Source organism: Eurytemora carolleeae, unplaced genomic scaffold (assembly GCF_000591075.1).
Source record: "Eurytemora carolleeae unplaced genomic scaffold, Eaff_2.0 scaffold198, whole genome shotgun sequence".
In the NCBI taxonomy this organism is placed as follows: Eukaryota; Metazoa; Arthropoda; class Copepoda; order Calanoida; family Temoridae; genus Eurytemora; species Eurytemora carolleeae.
Window position 1 is genome coordinate 60593 of NW_019396106.1, and position 26577 is coordinate 87169.

General features: G+C 32.8%; 2 protein-coding genes and 1 long non-coding RNA gene across 3 annotated transcripts; 2 read left to right on the forward strand and 1 right to left on the reverse strand.

Moving 5' to 3' along the window:
* Window positions 1–1822: 1822 nt before the first annotated feature.
* Window positions 1823–7280, forward strand: LOC111695105 (uncharacterized; the record flags this gene model as incomplete). The annotated part of the gene is given in 4 exon segments (XM_023464296.1): window positions 1823–1930; window positions 2810–2911; window positions 4671–4745; window positions 7192–7280. Coding segments are annotated over 4 exon segments (348 nt in total), but the record flags the coding sequence as incomplete, so codon positions are not given.
* A 3879-nt stretch (window positions 7281–11159) lies between these two features.
* LOC111695106 (uncharacterized) lies at window positions 11160–23600 on the reverse strand. The gene is made up of 7 exons (XM_023464297.1): window positions 23260–23600; window positions 19166–19491; window positions 17841–18158; window positions 17227–17283; window positions 15112–15262; window positions 14673–14786; window positions 11160–12908 (listed from the first exon to the last, which is right to left on the reverse strand). Exons 1-7 carry the CDS (start codon window positions 23454–23456, stop codon window positions 12689–12691), a joined length of 1383 nt encoding a protein of 460 aa, XP_023320065.1. The 5' UTR covers window positions 23457–23600; the 3' UTR covers window positions 11160–12688.
* LOC111695107 (uncharacterized) lies at window positions 23600–24576 on the forward strand. The gene is made up of 2 exons (XR_002763776.1): window positions 23600–23937; window positions 24403–24576. It is a non-coding gene; the product is annotated as an uncharacterized LOC111695107 (long non-coding RNA).
* The last annotated feature ends 2001 nt before the right edge of the window (window positions 24577–26577 follow it).

Sequence of the window (26577 nt, forward strand, 5' to 3'; positions counted from 1 at the left end):
CTACTCTAATCAATCTATGTAGATATATGTATATCTATATATATATATATATATATATGATATCTATGATATCTATGTAGATATATATAAATACACTAGCTGGATTGCCCGACGTTGCCCAAGTTTATATTATTATTCACAATTAGTGTTACTCTCGCCATTTACACTTGCTTGGTAGTAAGCTGAAGTGCCTGGCGTTGTCCGTGGAATTTCACAAATTTACGATGTTTTAAACCCCAGGGTTCACACGAAACATTTCATCGAATTTGGTCCGACCGTTTAACTAGCTCTGGCGAACATATTCCTGAATATAGCTTTATTAAATGTAGAGCTTAAAGTATAAGTGAATGATGAATGAAAGAAAGTATATAGGAATGAATGAAAGTATGTAGAAATTTATGAAGAAATTAAAGATAATGAATAGATACCAATAATATCAATAAAACACTGATTTGATAGAAGTATGAAAATAATAAAAGAAAGTGTGAATATCTAGTCCCTGAAGCAGTATTCAACAAATGGATTTCAATTGAATGCTATCCCTTGAGACAAGTTTTCATCTATTCAAATTCCAAGAATTGAAGAAGTTCAGTTCAAGGATTTAGATGATTTAAAGGTTCCGTAGGATAACTTGATCATATATGTAGCTTAACAACTCCGTGTTCCGTAGGATAACTTGATCATATATGTAACTTTACAACTCCGTATGATAACTTGATCATATATGTAACTTAACAACTCCGTGTTCCGTAGGATAACTTGATCATATATGTAGCTTAACAACTCCGTAGGATAACTTGATCATATATGTAGCTTAACAACTCCGTAGGATAACTTGATCCGTAGGATAACTTGATCATATATGTAGCTTAACAACTCCGTAGGATAACTTGATCATATATGTAGCTTAACAACTCCGTAGGATAACTTGATCATATATGTAGCTTAACAACTCCGTAGGATAACTTGATCATATATGTACCTTAACAACTCCGTAGGATAACTTGATCATATATGTAGCTTAACAACTCCGTAGGATAACTTGATCATATATGTAACTTAACAACTCCGTAGGATAACTTGATCATATATGTAACTTAACAACTCCGTGTTGCTTCAAATATAAACAAAGAATGCGCAAGTCACTTTCGCAAAGAAGCCTTAAACAAAAATAAACAGTTTAAAGGAACAATAATATTGATATCTAATTCATACTTGATCAGAAAACGCTTTCAAGGTTGCCGGGCATTGTTATCGTTGTATGAATCGCCACTTGACATTACGCGTACAGTCCCCTTAATAGATTTATTTTTGCAGAAAGTTCAGAAAAATAAAGAAACAGTTGCACAGCTAAATTTTCTAATTTTGACCTTTTATTAAGGTTCACCGATGGAAGTAGAAATAGATAAAAGGGGGGAAATGGTTTGATTACATTTAATTCTAGGACAGCTCAAGAACTGGTTTTAATGTAAAATATAACAAATCCTTGACCGGACAGGGCATGGCTAGATGTTCTTCGTTTTCAAAGTAAATCCTGAGCTGTTCTAATACGTTTCAGTAAAATGTAAACCAAACCTCCCCCCCCCTTTCCTTACCTTTACTTCCTTCAATCTTGATCGGACAAAGTGTTTAACGGTACCGTTGTGGATTAAGCATTCCACTCAATTTGTGGAGGGTCTCTTGAAATTAAGTTTATTCCTTTTAACAATTCTGGGATATTTCGTTTCATACTTTGTCATTTTGTTTAGAAATCCACTAGTTACTCTAGCGCAAATATTTATGACATTTTTTTTAAATAATAAAACTAAATCTTTTGTTCCAGTTTGATGTTGCTTTCCTGGTTATGGTTGGAGTAGGGTTTAGCTCCGGGTTTCCTGCACAACAGGATCTATCAGCTCCTGTAGTTTTCCAGGAGGGAAATGTCCAACAGGTGATCCTTCTCCTTTCTTATCTTTTCTATCCTTCTTCTTTCGAATGGGTCTTCCTGAGTTTCTTTTTTTCTAATTGGTCTTTCTGATCTTTTCCTTTCTAATTGGTCTTTCTGATCTTCGCATTTCTAATTGGTCTTTCTGATCTTCGCATTTCTAACCTTATTCTTTCTAATTGGTCTTTCTGATCATCTCCTTGCTGATCTTCTCATTTCTAACCTTCTTCTTTATAATTGGACTTCCTGATCTTCTCCTTTCTGATCTTCTCATTTATAATCTTCTCCTTTCTAACCTTCTCCTCTCTAATCGGTCTTTCTGATCTTCTCATTTCTAACCTTCTTCTTTCTAATTAGTCTTTCTGATCTTTTCCTTTCTAACCTTCTCCTTTCTAACCTTTTTCCTTTTTAGCTATATATCCTTTATGACCTTCTCTTTTCTTACTTTCTCCTGTCTGACCTTTTCCTCTTTACCTTTCTCTTTTTAAGTGACTCCTTTCTATAGCTAAATATCCTTTATGACCTTCTCATTTCCTTTCTAACCCTATTTAACCTTTACCGTTTATATTTAATTCTACTCCAACCCTTGGTTTGGTTTATTCATATACAACAACAAAACTTATTTTTCATAAACAAAGTTTCTTTCTCTTTTATTTTAATTCTTATCTTGTTCTTACTGGATAAGTTAACATCTATATGTAGACCATAGATTATTGATGTGTTCCCGCCTAAGATTACAGAATACTAGCTTGGGAACCCAGCTTTCCCTGGAAATCAAAAAAATCTTAAAAAGTGAACCAACTTAATAGTTTTCAAATTGTTCGACTTACTTCATCCCTCNTTTGAACTCTAGTTCTCTATTCTAATTTTTATAGTTTAATTTAGGTTAAACTTCCTACAGGACGGTTTCTAGTTGAAGATAATACTGAAGATACTTCATCTCCAAACTGTAAATCTATTCTGAGCCGTAGCCTTCCAGAATGCCAGGTAGTTTATCAGAATATAGAGGTGTAAGTGAAATATTTGGTTTGTCGGCCCCAACAGGTGCTGAGCCCTACCCCTCCCCCCCCCGTCCCTAGGGAGCAATAGATAATTGCCCTCTGGAGTACGCCTCTGCCACAATGCCATGTCGTTCATGCAAAAAAAAAACAGACACACAAACAGAGATAACTATTTTATGACTAAGTAGAATATACAAAAGTGTATTATATGTTATGTTTTCTTCTGGTCGATGTTAGTATTCCAAATTTTTCTGTAAAAAATCAAGTTTTTTATTAACATTTTCGATTAAAGGTTTAGAGACAACCAATCTAAGAAATATTAAAAAAATAAATGAATATAGCTTGAAAAACTAATTTAAAAAACTCTCATATCAGATTTTTTCTGTTGGTTGACGTCAGTGAAATATAAACCTTTATTCATCAGAAAATCTATAATAATTTTCATCAAATTTAGAAAAACAGCAGATCATGCTCACATGTTTGGAACACATGCCCAGAATGATCAAAGCTGTTTGCGACAATTTCCATCGCGTTTTTGCATAATAAAGCTATAAGCCTTATATACGTTGTTTTTATTTTTCGAAAATGTATTTGGAAGCTGATAATATTTAAAGTTTACTTCCTCTGAACTTCTTAAACCACATGTTGATATTTTACAAGGTTATATTTAAACACAACTAAACAATTACATGTCAATCAAGTCATTAACAATCTACATAAATATTATTTAAACATGTATTATATACACCACAGACATACAGTTAGACAGCTAGATATATATAGATATATATTTGCATTACAGTATTTCTATTTTTCTTTGGATAATTTTTCTAGATTAATTTTACAGATTTTAAAGATACATAAATTTAGTTTATTTTTGTCATTGTCAATTTTTTTTTGTGGAATTAAGCAAAAGTGCGATATATGCATGCACATACTTTTCTGAATTTGTCATTGTCGTCTTATATTGCCAGAGGATATTCAAAGAGGGGAGGAAGGTCAACCACAACAATGTCTCATCCGAGCCACATTCTCCTAATTTTTTCGTCCGAGCCACCTCGGAATCCTCTTCTTTCGATTATTTTGTGTTTAAAAGTTTCCAATTCCTGCAGAAGATAAAACTATTTTTTTAAAATCTAGCCTCGTTAGGGCATAAAATATTGATGGAATAAAGTATTGCAATGATTATATCATGTTGGAATCTTCAAACCCATGAGAATGATGCCAAATTTAGGTAAGACTTAAATCTCTTCTGCCTCCGTAATGGATAACCATCGCGATATATAATAAATAGCAAAATATTTGGTATACCTCTGCCTATCATTTTCCCCATGGAACCACCTGGAAAAATTCTATGGTTTTCACTATAAATAACAAAAAAGATGGAAGTTCTATAAAATCAAAATTATTTGCGGCATTCTACACCAGCAATATCTGAAAATGCGCTTAAAAAAGGTGAACATTTTTAAAAACATTATTAAACTTGAAATCTTTAATTCAATTAAAACTTTTTTTCCGATTTACATAAATTTGATATTTCATTTATGCCCTACCGTGGTCCATCTCATGTGAGGGCATAATTAACTTGATGATGAAGAAGTTTCTTGTAACAAACTCTGATTTTTATCCCTATATCTGTGTATCCCGATGTTGTAGACCTTTAGTATTTTAAACTATGAATTTGGTTGGATCAAAAAGTCTAAGTTTGAAATATCAAAAGTAATTTGTTAAATTTTTTTTTGTAGGAAAGTTCAAACATTGGCAGGTTCGGAGATATTTGGGGAGAAATATCTGTTGATGTTTCGTCCGGTCCCCTCAAGGTTAATCTTTATTTATAGAAAACTCGTGTCAGGATTTATCGTTTTCATTCAACGCTTTTTATAAATTTTAATTTGCGGATTTCATAATATTTTTTCGCGCATTTTCAAAATTTAAGATTAAAATATTTTAAGATTAGATATTTAAAGTCTTGTTGGCCATAAACCTTCCCTAAATTTGGGCCTGCAGATTGGTTCAGCCGTTTTTACGTTTATTGGATACAAACAAACAGACAAACAAACAAACAAACACCCAGACAAGCTAAATCTATATATAGATGTATTCTTATGTGAAACAATTCTTTAGAATAGGCTGATTTTTAAGATTTATGTCGTGTTTTTTTAAACAATTTATGCAGAAATATTTAGCAAAAAGCATGCAACCGTGATATAAAAATATACTTATATAAGCCATTATGTCATGTGTATTTTATGATTTGAGAGTGATAAAACCTGAGAACTTTTGTGTGGAGTATCGTTCATCTTGAACTCTCGATCTCGATATTCAATGTGGGCGCTTTTAAATTTAAAGATCAGTGATTGATTCTATTATTTTAGCTATCCCTGCTGAATATGGCCACCACAGGATATCGTAAAGAAATTGAATTAATCCCTAGATCTGTATAAGATGAAATTCAATTCTTGATCCCAAGATTTAAAACACAAAACTTCTGCATGGAGTTTTTTGTCACTGTACTTACAAGTAATTTCATTACTAGTTTTGCTGGATTATTAATGTTCAAAACACCGTTGAATTCTCTTGAACAATTCCCAGTTTTAAAACACTTCTCATTCTGATTTACTGGAGTTGTGTAACTGTCAGAATATTGGGGTGGGTAGACCAGGTATAGACTATAGAGTTTATTTAGAAACTATTCAAGAAAAATATTAAGATACAGATCATTTTCGGAGATTTTATACTGAATAATTTCTGAAGATTAGTCTAAAAATAATGGTTAGTTTTATCAAACTTCTCAAAGTGATGCCACAGTCCGACGTTCTATTAACTGTGTACTAAGCCCTTTAAGAAATTTGATCATCAAAATCATGAGAAGATCACATTGTTAAAAATCATTATTTTTTCTTTAAACAGAATAATTTCTCTTCGCAAGAATAAATAATAAAATAATTTGATAATATGTTAATATATTCTACTCTAATCACGAGATCAAAATAGATATTTTACAAGGGCTTAAATTTTTACTAAAATAATTTGGGGCCTGCTTAAGGTTTCTATTGCGCGGAATCGTTGGGCGTAAATTGCGCAAATTGGGCTATGAAAGCAAATACGCAAATGCGAAGAAAATTTTGTATTGCGCCTCGTTTGCGCTTGCTTACGCAAAATCTATTTTCTATCAAAACTGTAAAATTCGCGAGCAATTTGCAATTTTTAGGGACCATTCATTTTTAGAATTTCAGTCCGATTCATAACGGTACCCTTTAAGCCTTTAAGCCTTGGTCTGATGATAAAAAAAATGTATTTATCAAACTTTTTCCATTTTAAAATTGATTATTTCCAATTTCGGTTTTCTTTAAACAGACTTGCGTCAAGAGAGAAAGAGGATAATTGTCATGATTCAACATTTTTCAGACAGAAAAATTAAGATATCTTTTTTGTTGTTGTTCAAATAGATTTACATGGCACTGTTGTTAAATAAAGGGACATTTGAATTTGCAGTACTGCAGTACTATGCAGTACCATGTAGTACTATGCAGTACCATGCAGTACCATGCAGTACTATGCAGTACAATGCAGTACAATGCAGTACCATGCAGTACCATGCAGTACTATGCAGTACCATGCAGTATCATGCAATATCATGTAGTACTGCAGTACCATGCAATACCATGCAGTACTGCAGTACCATGCAATACCATGCAGTACTATGCAGTACCATGCAGTACCATGCAATACCATGCAGTACTGCAGTACCATGCAGTACCATGCAGTACAATGCAGTACCGTGCAGTACAATGCAGTACCATGCAGTGCCATAAAGTCCGAATTGTTAATATTTTCTTCCGAATGAATTCATCTTGGATCGAATTCTCGGTTTTGCTACAAGCTCAAACCTTCTAATCCCTATATCTTTGCAACCTGATAGTGTAAACCTTTGATATTTCAAACTTATCTTTTTTATATAGGATGATTCATAATTTGAAAAGAAAAAGGGTTGCAAAGATATATGGATTATTAATCAGAGTTTGTAGCAAAGACTCAAATCCGTTAATACAACTATTGCAACCCAATGTCGCGTAGATCTCAAATATTTCAAACTATGTTTGAAATATCAAAGGTTTGAACCATGCGATTAAAAATTTTAGTTTGTTGCAAAAACTGAATTTTTTGACCATATCGCCATCAATTTAATGATTGTGGAGTTGTGGAAAATATTATAAAACCAAATTGTCGTATTTATATTTTATTAATTTTATTTTTTGTCCCTAGATTGTTGAACCTGAAGACCGAAAGAAGAAAAGAAAAGAAAAATTTAAAACAATTTCTGCTTGAAACATAATAAAGAATTTAGTGTTAAATATGTAAATTAAATTTTTTTAAAATCTAGCCTCGTTAGGGCATAAAATATTGATGGAATAAAGTATTGCAATGATTATATCATGTTGGAATCTTCAAACCCATGAGAAGCTTAACAACTCCGTAGGATAACTTGATCACTTTATTGTTCTCCTTCTTACCGAATACGTGAATACAAATATCTCATCGTCTAAAGTCTGCAGTGTCTGTAGGTGGTGAAAGTTGGGTTTCCTTTCGTCGTTCCATAGTCTGGAGATAATTCTGGTTTTAGTTGGAGTTAGATCCTTACTCAGCTTGCACCTGGAGTCAGAGTTCGATATCTCGTAGCTGAACCAGGATGAAGGTATAAAACAGAATAATATTGTGGAATGTGACGTATGTATTCATGCGGATTTCCCAAGAGAACTATGACTTTCGAACAAAATTTGACTCATTAAACATAGTTTTTTCGCTTCTTCTCTTTTATACTGTTTTGTCGGCATTAGCGTATTTAAAGAAAACTCTGTAAATTTAAATATTATTAAATTACTGGCCAATTACCGCGAATGAATTAAATTAGAAGAAACCAAATGCTTCACGCCCTGGTTAGTCCAGGGTAATTATTGTTAAAAAGTAAAAATTCATGACAGCTGTACGCTTTCATATCTTAACATCAAGCCCTCCTCCTGCACAGAAAACCCAGCCCTCCTCTTGTACAGAAAACCCAATCCCTTCCTCCTTTACAGAAATACAGTCCTCCTCCTGTACAGTAAAACCAGAGCCCAAAACTTAAGACAAGGTATCGTTATGAAAACCAGTTTTAAAATCCGGGTTTCATGAATGGGGTTTGTCAGTATTGTGGATATCAATCTTTTTGTTATGAAATATTATTTCATTTAGTTTCTTTATATTCTCCATTTTTGTTGAAACTCTTAAATCAAAATCTACAAAATGTTAAGACCCCAAAAAGGAAACTCGAGAGTTTTGTTCTACAATACTCTTTAAATTTCGGACTCCTCCTGTTCAGAAACCGGCTCTTCTCTATATACCTTCTGTACAGATAACCCGGCACTTCCCCTCCTGTACAGAAACACACACAGCCCTCTTCCTGTACAGTAAACCCAGACCTCCTCTAGTTCAAAAACCTCGGCTCTTCTCTATTACATAAAACCCGGCCCCATACATTACAAAAAAACCCGGCCCTCCCCTTCTGTACAAAAAAAAACTTTTTTAAATTTAAATGATTTCTCGACATTTTGCCTGGAGTCTCACAACTAAATGATATATGACAAGGTTCGAACAGTTTTATTTCTTTATTTCCTTAATACATCTTTTTGACTAGAAAGTTAATTGACTTTAAATCTTTCTTTTAGCTTTTTTATTCCTAAGTTGAAAGATAAAAATATTATTTATGCATTTTTACAGAAAACATGTTTTTGTACCTTTTGTTATTTCAAAAATATTTTCTTTTCTCAGATAATTCTTGTTTACTCACTTTCTTTCTCTTCTTAGATTTTTAAGAACAAAAGTTTTTTTCATCCCAAAAAAACTATGAAACAAAAAATCCCAGAACAGAACGAAAAGAAAATCAAATCTTAGAAATATTTAATTTTAGTAGCGTTTTCATCAAGGAAAATTTAAATGAAAAAACTTCCATAAAAACACTTGTTTCGGCCTGGGCCTTTTTCTTAAGCATGTACTGAACAGACATATTTGGAAATGGTGCATCAATTTTCATGGCCGGGTGGGCAATTGAAGTGTTGCAACGCCTTGTTCTTTTGTTTTACATTAGTAAATCGAGTACTAGACATGTGAATTATACAGGGCGATTTTTAAAAGTCACTGTTTTCATCTGTGCTTAATAGATGCAATCCACAATATTGAATAAGAAAATCTCTCAATGTCTTACTTACTGTCTGACATTTAATAATTCCCTAAGCAACAATGGCTACACCCAAAAAAAAAAGATTTCATGTCTAATGAGCCAGGTCAAACACTGTCAAATATACGGCATGAGATATATGAGATATTATGAGATATGTGAGATATATGAAATATATGTGATATTATGAGATATATGAGATATATGTGATATTATGAGATATATAAGATATATGTGATATTGTAGAGGATATGAAATCCCCGAAAGAGGATTAGGAAATCCGCAAAGGAGTCGTGTCGGACCCTGGAACCGGAGAAGACCTTCTCAACTTCCTCTCCTTTTATACACTCTTTATTTAATATGTATTTATATCTAGAAGCAATAAATGTACTTCTGATATACTTCAATATTATGAGATATATACTTGCGCATTTTTTTGCTTAAAAGAAACAATGGAAGAATTCACAGAAATAAACACTTTTCGAGTTAGAAAAACGACGTTGTCTTCCACATTGTTGATCCGATTAAGGCTTCAAGGGTACTGTTGTTCATTGGGGATTACCATTTTTGCATGAAGGGTCACTTGAAATTACGCGTACAGTCCCATTAAAAAGTAGTAAATGGCCAAATGCTGATAGCTCTTTGTGTAAAAGCATTCTTAATATAACTGCGTGAACTTTAAAATATATGTAAAACTTGGCCTTGAAAAAAATGGTTTATTTTTATATTTATTTATTTGTTTATTTATTATTTGTTTATTTATTTATTATCCTATTATCCTAAAATAAAAAATCAGAGAAGAGCTAGAACAAGGAAGATCTTGATCAAATCAATCAGATTCAAGGTTAAACAATAAACTGTTTGTATTTCCATGTATCTAATCTATTCATCCATGTGGACATTTTTAAAGGAAGTTTTCTCGAGGAATTAAAGGGGGTATATGCTTACGGCGAAAAATAATCGCTTTTGATCGCTACTATTCTTACTTCTATCTGTTGCGCCTATAAGGAGAAAATTCTTAAAAGCGACTTCTACTGAAGAACGTCCATACTAATTTAGAAAATTGTTTTGTAAAAAAATCAATTTAATTTCAAACAAGTCATTCAGAAATTACAATCTATAGTCATCGATTATTTTTCGACGCATTCGTATATAGTTAATATTTAATATTCGTTTTGTATACAATGCACTTAAAATGGCAAAATAGTTGGCCGCCAGATGTCTCAGCTCTCGATGCTTTGAATGATTACACGCGGCAGAGACACCTAGCGGAAAAAAGTGCATTGTATAAAATTTAAAAAAATAAATAACAAATATTATGAAATATTAACTATATGCAAATGCGTTGAAAAACAATCGATGACTATAGGTTGTGATATCTGAATGATTTGTTTAAAATTAAACTGATTATTTTACGAAACAAGTCGTATATTGCAACTTTCTGAATTATATGGACGCTACGTTCTTCAGTAGAAGTCGATTTAAACAATTTTCTCCTTGTTAATCCCTTCACAAAGTACTAATCCCTTCACAAAGTACTAATCCCTTCACAAAGTACTAATCCGTATATTTTGTACTTAAAGAGTTTAAGATATTTCCTTTTAAATATCTGAATGGTTCGGCGAATCGAAAGCGACATGAAATCTTCTTCCGGATAATAAATGTCGTTGTTTTTACCGCGGATTTAATGCTTAAAGGGAAATATTTGGAAATGTGGCAATGTCCGATTCACAACGGTATTTTTAAACCTTTATCTGATTAATTCTATGGAAGATAGTGTCCCCTTTTGTAAAGAAACCACAGTTAAAAATAATAAGTTTTCCGAATTATAAACATTGATATCTATTTCATCCATGATTAGTCAAAGCTAGTAAGGGAACAGTGGTGAATCGGGCATTACCATCTTTGCATTGAGGGTAACTTGAAATTACGCTTAGAGCCCCTTTAATCGCTTTTAAAACTAAGGGTTTAAGATACAAAAGTTCCCACCCAAGACCAGGTTCATACATAGATGAATGAATACACAAAAATTAATATTTATTCCTATTTGTAACAAAAAATATCTACACAAATTTGTCGTGATTATGCTTTTTCATATTTAGAAAAGATTGCTTATTTTGATGCAATTTATAGTTTTTATTCATATTATTGCCAATAATACTTTAGACAATTAAGGAATATGTAAACAGTAGACATTTAGCCTATTCCAACCAAGAGGGGATTCTAAATAAAAAATAATAGAAAAAATGTTGGCTTTTTGTTTGTTTTGTTTTGAATGAAAAACTTTGTCATCACTTCTAATCATAATAAATTACAATAATATTTGTGACAATTTTTATGAACGAATATTGAACCTTATATTACAGATATTAAAAAATACATACATGAAACAAATTGGCGTGTTTTAATAGTTTTTGAAAAATGAATATACAACAAATCTTTAGTCAAGTTGAGAATATAAACTTTTTCAAGTTTATGAACATACAACAAGTTCCAAGTCAAGTTTATGAACATACAGCAAGTTCCAAGTCAAGTTTATGGACATACAACAAGTTCCAAGTCAAGTTCATGAACAAACAACAATTTCAAGTCAAGTCAAGTTTATGAACAAATAACTAGTTCCAAGTCAAGTTTATGAACATACAACAAGTTCCAAGTCAAGTTTATGGACGTACAACAAGTTCCTAGACAAGTTCATGATTATACAACAAGTTTCTAGTCAAGTTTACGAGCATACAACAAGTTCCAAGTCAAGTTGATAAACATACAACAAGTTCCTAGTCAAGTTCATGAACATACAACAAGTTCCAACTCAAGTTTATGAACAAACAACAATTTCAAGTCAAGTCAAGTTTATGAACAAATAACTAGTTCCAAGTCAAGTTTATGAACATACAACAAGTTCCAAGTCAAGTTCATGAACATACAACAAGTTCCAAGTCAAGTTTATGAACATACAACAAGTTCCTCGTCAAGTTCATGTTCGTAACAAAGTTTATGAACAGTCTTTAGTCATATTATAAACATACAATGCAGCCTCTAATGAACTTTATGAACATATATAAAGCCTATTGAAAAATCTGTGAACATACAACCAGGCCTTAATTAAGTTTATGAACATACGATTTTTTTGGCTTGCTTTGAACATAAATTTGTAATAAAGACATTTTCTTTAAAATAATTGGTTAGTTTATAATATTTTTTTAATCAAAACCTAGCAGATTTGTGAAGATAAAATATACCATTTTCAATAAATAATATATTTTGTATATTCTGTTATGAATCTTTTCCAATTTGATTTTCCAATATAATTTTCCCCATAAAATTACGTTATGTAATAGTACTTACAATGATGATATGTACTTTGATGTCACACATATCATGTACTTTACAGCTATATCAGTATGATTATGAAAATTATGAACAATGTATGTCCAGCACACTGAACACTACAGTGCAGTGTATTGTCAACATCATTATTGTAAGTTTTGACAATTTTTTTCCTTGAAAGGTTCGTTGTGTTGCCCGCTATCTGATCAGCTTGATGTTCTAGTGAGAGAGGATGGAGTTGATGTTTCCGTGCTTCATGTTGTTGTTGATGTTGACGGGGCAGGGGGGGAGATCATCGTGGAACTCCTGGAACCCTCCAGCCATGAAGAACGGGTTGGTTACCTCCATTTCTCCGGGTGGAGCTAAACCAGGACATTCGTAGATTGTATCATCATCTTCATCCCCGTCAATATCTATCAGGCTTTCCATTCGGTTCAACCTAAAATGGAGTTTATTACTTCACCTTCAGTAGATCATACTCACCTCCCTCACATAGATACGCCAAGAACGGACAGATTTTTTTGGAAGTATCTATATAATGGAAAGTGAAACTAAGCCACAGACGCAGGGGGGAATTCAGTGGAATTGATTAGAAGAATACTTTGGATTTTTTTCTCCGCATTTTCACCCAAAAGAATTATTTTGTTTCAAAAAGAAATGCAAAAAAAACTAGTTTTTGCGCTCAAAAAATATTATTGTATAATTCATAGCCAATCCATGCTATAAAAAAACAGTCAAAATACATTTTATACAGCCATATGGGCAAAATAAAAGGATCTAAAAAGTGTGGCGAAATTCGCAAAAAAAATTAATAGCAATAATACAATAAATGATAATAGAAATATACAGAATACAGAAAATATAAGATAAAAAAATAAGAATAAGAAAATTACAGAAAAGATGAGAATAAGAGAAGAAAAGTTGGAGAGTAAGAGAAGGAATGGATGAGAATAAGAGAAGGAAAGGAGAAGAAGGAAAAAAAGAAAGGAGGAGATTAAGAGATGGAAAGGAGGAGAAGGAGAGAAGGAAAGGAAGAAAATAAGATAAGAAAATGAAAAGAATAAGAGAAAAAAAGGAGAAGAATAAAGAAGGAAAGGAGAAGAATAAGATATGGAAAGGAAGAGAATAAGAGAAGGAAAGGAGAAGAATAAGAGAAGGAAAGGAGAAGAATAAGAGAAGAAAAGGAGGAGAATAAGAGAAGGAAAGGAGGAGAATAAGAGAAAGAAAGGAAAAGAATAAGAGAAGGAAAGGAGGAGAATAAGAGAAGGAAAGGAGAAGAATAAGAAAAGAAAAGGAGGAGAATAAGAGAAGAAAAGGAGGAGAATAAGAAAAGGAAAGGAGTAGATTAAGGGAAGGAAAGGAGGAGAATAAAATAAGGAAAGGAGGAGAATAAGAAAAGGAAAGGAGGAGAATAAGGGAAAGAAAGGAGGAGAATAAGAAAAGGAAAGGAGTAGATTAAGAGAAGGAAAGGAGGAGAATAAAATAAGGAAAGGATGAGAATAAGAAAAGAAAAGGAGGAGAATAAGAAAGGAAAAGGAGGAGAATAAGGGAAAGAAAGGAGGAGAATAAGAAAAGGAAAGGAGGAGAATAAGAGATTCAACTTTTAGGCTCAAAATTAAAAGACCCAAACTTGAAACATTTAAATGCATGGCAAGGCTAAAAGGCTAAAAGTCTCATCAAACTTATTTTGGGACACTGTTGGATATCTTAAATATAACATAAGAATAAGAGGAGAAACTTTGAAGTGCACGCTTTACAGTCGCTTTGTTCTATAAAACACACTTTACAGTCGCTTTGTTCTATAAAACACACTTCGACTGAACAATGTTTTCTACAGGGTTGCTTTCACATCAGAATCATTTATTCAAGGAATCTTTTAAATATACTCGGTCCAAACATAAGAAAAAAATAATGTTTCCAAACAGAATTAAGACACCCAAGAATTAGAAAAGTAACATTCGTTTGGTTGCATTCATGGATTTCAAAGTTTCTTATCAATAGCAACGCTTAATAGAGAGTTGTTTTGTATGAAAGCATGTAAGGTTTCAAACTAAAATGAAATAATCTTTAATTTAATGTGAGAGCAGCAATATCAGTTTAATAAACATTCGTAAAATCTTTAAAATATGAAAATTCTAAATATTTTTGCTTTTGAAAAGAAAGATTTTCAAGAAAAATTCTTTTTAATCATTCCCTTGCGTACCTCCTGTTCGTGCTTGTATCAAGACTGGTTGGTCTCTGGTAGGTGTACTCTGATTGTAACCTGGAGTTAGGTTTGTAGGAGTCAGCTCTGCTCTTTTCCTCTCTACTATACCCCCTACAAAAGGAATATTTAAACCAGGAGAAAGGATACCTGAAGGTATATAGTAAGAAATTTATATTTGTCATATAACCTGGATCTATTTCTCTATTTATCTATCTCTCTATCTATCTATCTATCTCTTGATCTATCTATCTATCTATCTATTTATATATCTATTTCTGTGTCTCTGTCTGTCCAAAAATTGGTTTTTTTGACTTTTTTCTCTCAATATTAATAAATATTATATTTTCGTTTCTTTCTTCGTGATAATGTCTATTAAGAAATCAAGAAATATTAAGTTTGAAATATTTTATTGCAAATAACATTATATTATTCCTACCTGTAAGGTTTCCGTATAGGTTCTGAGTCCATAGGTTCCTCAGTTGGAGATCTGAACGCCAGCTTTGATGAATGAAAGGTTGGAGAATTATCCTGACTGAAAGGTGTACCCGGAGGAATACAGTTGGGAGAACGTATCCAGTATCCTACACCTAAACAAAAATTTGTATATTATAATGACAACACCGACGGCGTTCCACGAAATCCGAAGGGCACACGCAGCTGTGACTTTTGATCACAAGTTGACCTGTTCAACTTAAAGGAATTGAGACTGATTTTCTAATCCTTATATCTTTGCAACCCAACGTCGTGGATATTTCAAACTATGAATTAAGTTAGATCATCTAATCTTAATTTAAAATATCAAAAGTTTAACCATCACGTATCAGATATATGGGGATTTTCTCTTTTATACTTTTTCGTCGACGGATGCGTTTTAAATGAAAAACATGACAAGACAGTTACATAAGTTTAAAGATTGCTGAGTTATAGATTGAATTTGAATTTATGAAACTGAATGCGAGATGGTCAGTCCCACCTCGCATTCACCTCGATATCCAGTGCAATGGACAAACTTTTTAATTGAGGACCCAGGGAAAGGGGGAGGGATGGGGCCCAGGGAAAAGAGAGGGGGAATGGGGCCTAAGGAAGGGGGAGGGAGGGAAAATTGTTTATTCTTGGCACATTAAGGTGTTTTGCACTTAAGGTTTAGTCAGTAACGGGAAAAGTAGCCGGCTTAGCCTTAATGCATTCACAGATTTAAGAAACAAAAGCTTTATCCTCGGGGTTTGGTTTAAAAATAATAATTGTATTATACTGCAGGGTAAAAAAATGGAATTTCTTTGTTTTACGCTACAAGTTGTTTTAGGTGGAAAAATACTGAACTGAAGTGAACTTAATGCATAAATATAAAGAAACTATTTCATTGGTAAAGATTATTTTTTCTTACATTAAATTCCAAAGTTTTATCAAAATCTATTTAATGAGTATAAAAGAGTTATTTAAAAAATCCGCGAAAAATCTCAGTACAAATATACTCCAAATAAATCTTACCAAATCTTACAAAGATAGCTATAAACTCTCTATTTAAGCAATTGTGTTATTCAACATTTAAGACATAACATTTTGTAAACAGTAAATATATTTTTGATGTTGTATTTTTTAAGGATTTGGTGCAGATTTGCACCAACAATTTTACGCGGATTTTTGTCATATCTCTTTTATTTTCATAAAATTTTGGACAGAACACAAAAATTTTCCAAATGATTTTTGAAAAAAAAAATAAAAAAATATTTCTTTGCAAAAACAATGTTACACAGACTTTTTTCTGTGTACCAAAAATTATTTTTGCTTTTTGATAATCAAATTTTATGGTTTTTGCCTAAAACAAAAACCCTGCAAAAAAAAGAAATTTGAATTGCGTAAAACAATGCTAATTTCGTTTTTTACTCATCCTGTATACAGAAAAGAACGTCAAATACCACAGAAATGTCTAGTAGGTGTGTTGTGACTATTAATATAAAGAACAGAGATACAAAAACCAGAATACACTGAGAAATTGACATTTGATCAAAACTGCTTTAATTTGGTTAGGCCTTCAAAGACACTGCGTTTGAAAAAAATTAGATTAGTAAAAATCGATGAGAATTTTGCCAATTACTTGTTTAAAACTAAAGCTAAAAACAAATGCTGAAGTGTGCAAGGAGTGCTACGGACAGCTATTCTGCTGAAACAAAAATCCAAATTTACTCCATCAGGTTGCAAAGGTAAAAGGATTAGAAAATTAAAGTTTGAGTTAATTTCCATTAGCTCAGAGCACAAAGTTTCTGTGCAAGTTTTTAAGTGCATTAAATGATTTCTTCTATAATTGTTTTAAGATGCACTTGCAGCTGTAACTTCGTTATATAAACTATTCTAAATAAAAGAATTAAAGATGCTAAAAAGTATGGGAAAAATAAGAATAAAATTTTACATTATCATCTTATAGTGTTCTCTGAACATGTTCAGAAGAAATATTTCTGAAGAAAATAGAAACAAATAGCCCCAGATTCAATAAAATAGATTGTAATATAATAAAAAGATTTTAAATGTTTCCATTTTTATTAATAAAAATTACCTAGAACTAATAAAACGCAACCAGCAGTAACTCCTATTACTCCGATTAGAAACAAACCTAGATTAAACAGAAGTCAGATGTATTAACTAGTTCTTTACGGAAGTGGAAAAATTGGGAGAAGAGGGGAAAGAGGAGAAATAATTAAGAAGAATCTTGATGACAAATAAAAAAGTCCTAGGGGAGGAAAACGGGGTCCAGGGAAAGAGGAGGAAAATGGTACCCGGAGAGGGGGGGAAGAAAATCAGGAGGAAACTAAGTTTTACTAAGTTAGTCTGAGAATGTATGCATACGGGAAAACTTGTACCACGGCAGGGCACTCACAGAATAAGAAAAACCTTTTCATACCTGTCAGGTTAAATGTCTTTACTCTTGTTAGAACTTTATACGACAGGAAATATTCGGCTAAAATTCTTTTTTTCTTCATGGAGTATTTAAACCCCTGATCTCTTAAACAGAGAGCACTTACATCCAACTTCAATACTTTCCCACTCAACTTATTGCATTCTTGACTTTCAGGTACGATAGGAACCAGTAATAGTTTTAAACAGAGGGAGGGAGGGAAGGAGGGGAGGAAGGAAGGAAGGAAGGAAGGAAGGAAGGAAGGAAGGACCTACCATCTCCCTCTGGTGTATCATGAATATGTCCTCCAGCATAAGTCCTCTTGTCACTAACAGCCAGTAGAACAGGTTCCTCAACCGTCGATAAATTTTCAGTTTGCGGATTTTCTGTTTTTGCTGTTGTTGTGGTTTCAACAGTTTCATCATCAGGAGTGTACGCAGAAGCTTCTGTAGTTGCTTCCAAGATCTCCGCAGTTTTAAGTTTCGTTTCAGCTCCGGGCTCCGTTGGATCTTTGAGGTCTACAGGTAGAATTTTAGTCTCTTCATTCTCCAGTTGAGGACTAGATATTGAAGGTGGATTCTCAGAAATCGAACCTAAACATTTTTTTACAACAAATGCTTAAATATCTAATGGAGAGAAATAAATCACTTTTCTAGATTTAAAAAGAAGGATTTAATAAATTTTCCGGAATTATAACCAACCTAACCACCCTTTAAAAAATTTTACTTTTGTTGTCGCTCTGAAAGATAAGAAAATTGAAATTATCATTTAAAAAAAATAGAATTTGTTGTACTTATTACAGTTTTCCTTTTTATCACTTTGAACAATATGTTTCGTGATATATATCCAAGGTATTGTGCGAACCAAATCATTACTTGATTGGAGTTAGGATTATGTGATTATATCACTTTCTAACCATTTAATATCTAAGGATGGAAACCTTTGAAGTTAGAAGCTTAAATATTTCTAGATTTGAAAATATTGAAATGATTAGCTGTCCGCAGATTAACCAAAAGCCTACGCAGATTAATCGAAAGCATACGAAATTTTTGGCCAATGAAAGATTGGATATTCATCCGATTTTAAGTCTTTGTCTTTGGGAGGGAATTACTTTAACTTGTTTGAATCGACTTAAGTCAGTTCTAAATAGGTCAGTTAATTCCAAGCTCAGAATCAAAGTATTCAGTCCATGATAATCTTACTTTTGATCCAGTTCAATTTATAAAAAACAGGGTTGTTTAATCTTTTTGACACAATTTTCTTATTTTTCCTTAAACTGTTTTCTGTTTAAAGGAATTGCGGCAATGCCTCAAACTCTGATTTTCTAATCTCTATATCTTTGCACCCAAATATTGTAACCTTAGATATTTCAAACTATGAATTCTGTTAGATCAAATAATATAGGTTTGAAATGTTAAAGGTATACATCATCAGGTTGCAAAGATATAGTAAATAGAAAATATGAGTTTGTGGCAAGACTCAATTCCTTAAACCTAATCTCAATTTAATAATTTTGTTAATATGATTATACACTTTAATCTGGAGATTAGAGAAAAGAGGAAACCAGGAATAAGAAAATGAAATAAAATTAAGTTCTAACCTTGATCCCTGATTATTGCAGGCCCTGGATTCATCTTCAGTCTCTCCAGCTCCTTTTCTAACCCGGAGGAGTAGGATTGAGGAGCTCTGGGTCGGAGACGAGAAATCCTTTCTGTCGGAGTATTTAAGATATTTGGAGAGTATCCGAAGATTTTTTTCGGGATTGAAAATGCCTCTTCTCTGTGCTGCCTAGGAGCTGGGAAGTATTGAGAAGGATTCTGAGAAACCATCCTGCCTACGAGAGAACTACTCCTCTGGTTCACGGAGACACCGGAACCCTGTGGTTTAGCTTGAAAGGTTGGTTGGGAGAACCTGGTCCGCGGAATCCTACAAAAGGGTTGAAACATGAAATTCATCTTTAGAAAATCCTTTATTCAGTTGAAATCTCTTTTATGGCCTTTTGTGACTGAACAATATCAGTCGTGGAATAAATGCTGTTTTCTTTTCAAAACTTTCTTTTCTTCAAAAATACATTTTTAAGAATTGAAACAAGATCTTCGAAAATATAATCCATATTTCTTTACAGAGGGAACTCTTGTAACAATATACTACAACGAAGTAGGAAATTATTTACAGTCTTAAAAAGGCTCCTATAGCCCATAAAAATATATTTTTAAAAATTCAGGGTGTTTCTAACGGCATAGGCGTAATTGAACACTTTTCTAGATTAGGTTAGGTTAAAGAGACAGGAAGCGGTATTATAAGTGACCCTCCGTGCAAGGATGGTAACTTCAGATTCACAATGGTACCCTTGAACCCGTCATCGAAGTTATTACTGTTTTTCTAGGGAGGTTTAAAAGTGTTCAATTTCTGCAGTAGAAATGCGCAAGCCCCTTTTGCAGAGAAACTGCAATTGAAAATAATCAGTTTTCAAAGTTATAAACATCAATATCTAATTCATACTTGATCAGACACCGTTGTGAATCGGAAATTGTCTTCTTTGCATAAAGATTCACTTGAAATTACGCTTACAGTCCCTTTAAGTGAAGAAGGACAGGAGGGGTGCAGCAGATATTTACTCAGATATACCTATGCTTTAAGATTCTAATGACGTTAAAGAAAATGTTGAGAAAACTAATTTGATATTATCGATTAGATTGTATGACTCTCGAAATATTTAGAACCTTTTTTCGTCAAGGGTAAAAAATCCTAAATTTTGTATGCTTTCTTCAGCTATGTCTTAAATTTGAATACTATAAGTATATTCTGATATACATTTGTTGCATTATTTATAAATGGGATCTGTCTTTCAAAAACATTCTTTTCATTTTTCTTTTCAATTATTTAATTTTGTTGTTGTATTAGTTTGATTGAGCTAAGTAATAATTCGTGACGTATCATGGTTATTTACGTTTTCCTGCCATCCTACCTACTCGTCCACTCGTGCAACATCTCCCCCCCCCCCCGACTCTAAGCTGTTTATAGGGTTAATGATGTGAACCTGGCCCAACAGATTCTTTTTCTCTCATGAGGATTTGTGAAATCTTCATGTAATAAATATCTGATTTGATTAGTTTCCTAGATTTAAACTTAAAATAGCAACTCACATTTGGGAAAACCATACTAATCTAATAAATTAAACCAACGAAAAAAGTCATCAAAATGGTAAAAATATTAAACGGTCTGTAAACATGAACAATGTATTAATGTCGTTAAGCATTGTTTTTACTCTGTACTCTTTAAAGAATTTCAATGGAATCTAGGGTGGTTCGCGCCCTCCTTCCAGGTTTAAAAATTTACTTGTCGTTTAAGAAATTAATTAAAATTTACTTCAGGTTTTTCACGTGAATTTAAAAAGTAAGAAATACATTTCCAGAGGGAACATTTTCTATTCCCAACCAGACATATTTTTGGTACAAATTAATACCATGGAAATTAAAAATTTTCCCTACTTGTGGGTTTAAGAGGAAATAATCATATAAAAGGAATTGAGTATTTACAACAAACTCAAAACTGATTATGTACTCCTATGATATTTTAAGCTTAAATCATTTGATCCCACAGAATTCATAGTTTGAAAAATCTTAGGGATTAGAACATCTTAGTTTGTTACTTTACTTTAAGCTGGTTTATATTCCAGGGGCGTGTATACAGAGAGGGGGGAATGTCTATGGGGCTAAGCCCCCTGGAAGAGTAATAACTAACTTTTAGGGAGATTCAGCCCGCCTCTGGTATGTCATGTATTAAGGTTAAGCCCCCCCCCCTGTCCAAACTCCTGAATACGCCCCTGTTAAAGTCTTTAAGTTGATGAGAAAGTAAGTCAAGGCGCTAAATTTGTAAATTGAAAAAATAAATCTTAATTAACTTAGCAATTCATAGGGTTTCTTTTAAACCTTTTCTTTTCTGGTTCAACCATTATATATTAGACTATTAGTCTATGGACTGTACAGTTTAAACACTATTGTTATACTTTTATTCAATAACAGCACAGTTTTGCCATACGACAAATGTTTTTTATAAACTAAAAGTTAATAATATGATTTACGGGAATAATTACTGGTATATAATATGATTTTCTATTTTCTTACTGTATTGATTCACCAAAACTTTAAGCTTTCTTTGATTTATATTTCATAATTATAAAACTTTATTAAATTTTCCTTAAAAAATGGTGATTTGCTAGTTTTTAGAAACTAGATTTTTCATTTTTATTGCGGAGTAATTTCGCGAAGAAATGTCTTTCGGAACCTAATTTACTGAAGCTGTTAAGAATACAAGAATATCAAGTAGAAGCGACATGCTGAAATTAATGTTCGGATCAACCAAGGTTAATGCAAGGAAAGATAATTGCAGTTGCGTATACTCTGCGTACATATTGAAACCAGTTCTCTCTGGGCGAAATTTGTTAACAAGAATTGATACATTAGTGTTCCTTTAGTATCCGAGGAGGTTAAAAGCATTAAATTTTGATAATTTAATAATTCACAAAATAATTTCCTATGACCAGAATATTTCATTGATTTTTTATATGAGAGATGGATCCAATGTCAGGCTTCGACATCCGTCTTGTGTTTACATAACCGCCCAGAGACAGTACACTGCAGTACAAAAGATGCGTATATGAAATAACTTTCCTTGCATTATGACCTTGGGACCAACTACATCTTGAATAGACCTATCGAGAAAATTTTTCAATATCTTGTTCCTCATAGTTCTTGGTTCAGCTCTTAATTCTTAAATGTTTTTAAAGGTTTTAATAAAGTTTTAAAAAGTTAAAAAACAAAAAAATTACAAAATAATGACATTTACAATTAACGAACACATAATGACATTAAAATATAATAAATTTAAATGTTATTGGGCTGCTGTTACTGAAAAAAACATCAATTAGTGTCTATAGAGAGAGACCGTCCCTTTGCGCTCAAATTCTGAACGAAAAATCGGCTTTTTCTCCGGCCACGGTTGTCTTTGAAAAGTAAGATTATTACCAATCAACAGCGAATAGGCTGTTTAGTTTACCCTGAAATTACCCAAATAAGTGAACGGTCCCTTTAAAGGTTTTAATAACAGTCTGTCTGGGTGTTCGATCAAAGCTCATGAGTCCTACGCAGCCCCTTCACAAATTTATTTAGCGAAATAGTTTTCAGACAAAGCTGGGTTCGAAAGCGAGTAATATATATTCTGTTTGTCTGTCTGTTTATTTGTGTGTCCGATCTTAACTCCTGCACCCCATGATTGATTTGCATTATATTTTGATTCGGGAACTCGGTAGAATCACGGGAATAGGTTTTTAGTTTAGTTTAGTAGGGTTAGCAAGCTGGTAATAAATATAATAATATTTAAGCATTTATCAATTAGAGAGAATTTTATCTTTAAAACAAAAAGACATATTTCAAATTCTCGTCGACTACACAATTAAATGTCATCGAACATATTACTTGTCTAAAGAATTTGAGTCTCCGTCACAAACTCGGATTTTCTAATCTCTATATCTTTGCAACCCGATGTCGTAGACCTTAGATATTTCAAAATATGAATTCTGTTAGATCAAATAATCTGAATTTGAAATATCAAAGGTTTACAGGTTTGAATTTGTGGCAAAAACTCAATTCTTTTTTAAATATATTTTAAAGAAAACAGATCTAAAAATGTTACCTGTTTTCCAGCTGTTTTTCTGTTCCAATGTTTGCCGGAGCAAAGTGTCCCAGAGTCCTGAAGTTCTGTAGAGTCCGTTTACCGGGTTTCCTAGTTCCATCCTCTCCAGGTGCAGGATTCACCAGTTCTCCATGCCTAGGTTGAGACTGAGCTCCGAGGAGCAGGACCAGAAGAGTAGAAAACCCCAGGAGTTGCATTGACTGCAGTTTTGGTTCTGTTTCAAAACATAGTTGAACCTTGGTTATATCGAGACTGTACACGGAAAGGTATCCTTCGATTAGACCAGAGAGAGAAGGAGAAAGAGAGAGAGAGAGAAGAGGCCAGTCTTCCAGCCTCCAGATATTCTTAAACCCTACACCGTCTTCTGCAATATTAACAGAACAACATTTTATATATCTTCTGATTACTATTCAAAATATTAACTTTCTCCCAGTAAACCACCAAGTTTTCTGAAAAGATTAATGTTGAGGACAAGGGATGAAATTCGTCGTCTTTGTAATAAGGACAGAGATCTGGGACCAAAGGGAATCGGTGTTATAGGTATGGCAAACGCTGAACTCCAACCAAAGATTTGCTGTTTAAAACTACAAATGGAGAAGTTATACGATCATCAGTAAACTTAAAAATTATCCGATGGGCACAACAATACTTATCCGAAACATAAGAGCTTAAACCAAGGTAAAATATGAATTTTATTTAAAATAATTTACAATTTTAAGTTTTTGAAAAATTTGCATTTCTGCAACAGAGCTAGACTATCCCTACCCTGCTTATGTCGTTTGCGGAAATATTTTTTTAAAGAAGGATGGAAAGCTAAACCAACCAACGCATATTTTGTTTCATAGAATGTAAAATAGTTTCAAAATTGGATTCGTCTTAATGGAACATGTCATAATTTATTCATAGCAAGGGTGTATAGATGGGGCGTTCAGGGGGGAGAGGGTTGCGTTGCCCACGGCCACCACATATTCTTGAAATGTTTTCTCATTTTCTAACACCGAAAGATCCTGCTGTTCTTTCTAAATTTTCAACAAAATAGTCACCAACCCCCCACCCCCGACCCCCGGGAACACATTCTGTTTACGATGGATATTTCAATTTTAAGAAACAAATATTCTTAAAGATCATCTTAAACTTGTTTAGGTTTCATGATGCCGGGTCTGTCAGGAGATTTATGTACTGCATGAAGTTCACAAGTGAAGGATATCAGGAAAATCATGAAGTTCTATTTCAAGGTTTGCGGAGTTCTTTACAATAATTAGAAACCCAATTGGAGTATTGTTTATTTTTTTCATTAATAAATTGTTAAGTCCACTATGTTGTCCAATCTCCGCCCTCCGGTTGAGGAACATTGGTTGTCTTATATTTGATAATTGTTACTAGAGAACTTTTAACAACTGCTCTCTAGATTTCAAGATATTCAAAATCTGGAGATATACTTATAAACTAATAATACTGGACTGGACCAGATCAGAACAATTAATAGTAGGATTATAGGATATGATTACAGTAAAGAATTACAGGATAGGATTATAGAATCGGATTACAGGATAGGATTACAGTAAAGGATTGCAGGATAGGATTACAGGATAGGATTACAGTAAAGGATTACAGGATAGGATTACAGTAAAGGATTACAGGATAGGATTATAGAATCGGATTACAGGATATGATTACAGTAAAGGATTACAGGATAGGATTATAGAATCGGGTTACAGGATATGATTACAGTAAAGGATTACAGTATAGGATTATAGAATCGGATTACAGGATAGGATTACAGTAAAGGATTGCAGGATAGGATTACAGGATAGGATTACAGTAAAGGATTACAGATTACAGTAAAGGATTACAGGGTAGGATTACAGGATAGGATTGCAGGATAGGATTACAGTAAAGGATTACAGGATAGGATTACAGGATAGGATTGCAGGATAGGATTAAAGGATTGGATTACAGGATATAAATTACAGGATAGGATTATAGGATATGAGCTGAAAACTTTAGAATGGTGGATATCGGGATTAAGGCTTAATCCACTCTTTTTCTTAATCTGCAGATTAAATATTGCTTGTTCTCCACTCATTTTTAATCTCCAGATTAATTATCCGATCAGGATTAAGGATATCCCATTAAAAAATTCCCATCTATGATTACAGTAAAGGATTACAGGATATAATTATAGGATAGGATTATAGGATATAAATTACAGGATAGGATTATAGAATAGGATTACAGGATAGGATTACAGGATAGGATTGCAGGATAGGATTAAAGGATAGGATTATAAGATATGATTACAGTAAAGGATTACAGGATAGGATTACAGGATAGGATTATAGGATAGGATTATAGGATATAAATTACAGGATAGGATTATAGGATAGGATTACAGGATAGGGTTATAGGATATGATTACACTAAAGGATTACATGATAGGATTACAGGATAGGATTATAGGATAGGATTACAGAATAGGGTTACAGGATAGGATTATAGGATAGGATTACAGAATAGGGTTACAGGATAGGATTATAGGATAGGATTACAGAATAGGGTTACAGGATAGGATTATAGGTTAGGATTAAAGAATAGGGTTACAGGATAGGATTACAGGATAGGATTACAGGATAGGATTACAGTAAAGGATTACAGGATAAGATTACAGGATAGGATTACAGAATAGGATTAAAGGATTGGATTACAGGATAGGATTACAGAATAGGATTACAAGATAGGATTATAGGATAGGATTACAGGATATGATTACAGGATAGGATTACAGAATAGGATTACAGGATAGGATTACAGGATATGATTACAAGGTGTTCGTATTGTTGTTATTATAAAGATTTAAACTAAGACAACTGATTCAAATTCTTTTCATCTTTGCACATGTTAAGATCAGGGTTCAATATTTCACTATTTTCTAAATTATTAAAAATCAGAAAACGATTTTAAATTCTTTTTAGTTGAAGCTGATTTAAATTTTTTAAAAGAAAAATCTTAAAACCGTGAAAAAAGACCTGAAATCCTAAAGTCCTACTTTTTATAGCAATGTCAAGATCATTCTACGCTAATTGGTCCTTCAAGAGAACTATTTGCAATTATCTAATTATCTTCACAAGTTCTCTCTCAGGAATAATTAACATAATCTGAAAAGAATCTTTACTTAAAAAGTGCCGTAAATGATTCACAATCATACCATTTAAGCTTTTCATTGCTTTCTTGATTTCATAGATCCTTAGAGCCCGCGATTTGAAAATATGGGAAAATACTACTCGGGTCTAAGCTGTCATAGGGCCTTATTGACGGCTT

Excerpts from the sequence above, each read along its gene's own strand:
- LOC111695106 (XM_023464297.1), bottom strand. The coding sequence starts at position 23,456 with ATGCAACTCCTGGGGTTTTCTACTCTTCTGGTCCTGCTCCTCGGAGCT. Across the intron at positions 15,263-17,226 it reads TTGCGTTTTATTAGTTCTAG|GTGTAGGATACTGGATACGT; the intron begins GTAATTTTTATT and ends ATTTTTGTTTAG. Across the intron at positions 14,787-15,111 it reads CCTATACGGAAACCTTACAG|GGGGTATAGTAGAGAGGAAA; the intron begins GTAGGAATAATA and ends TTCCTTTTGTAG.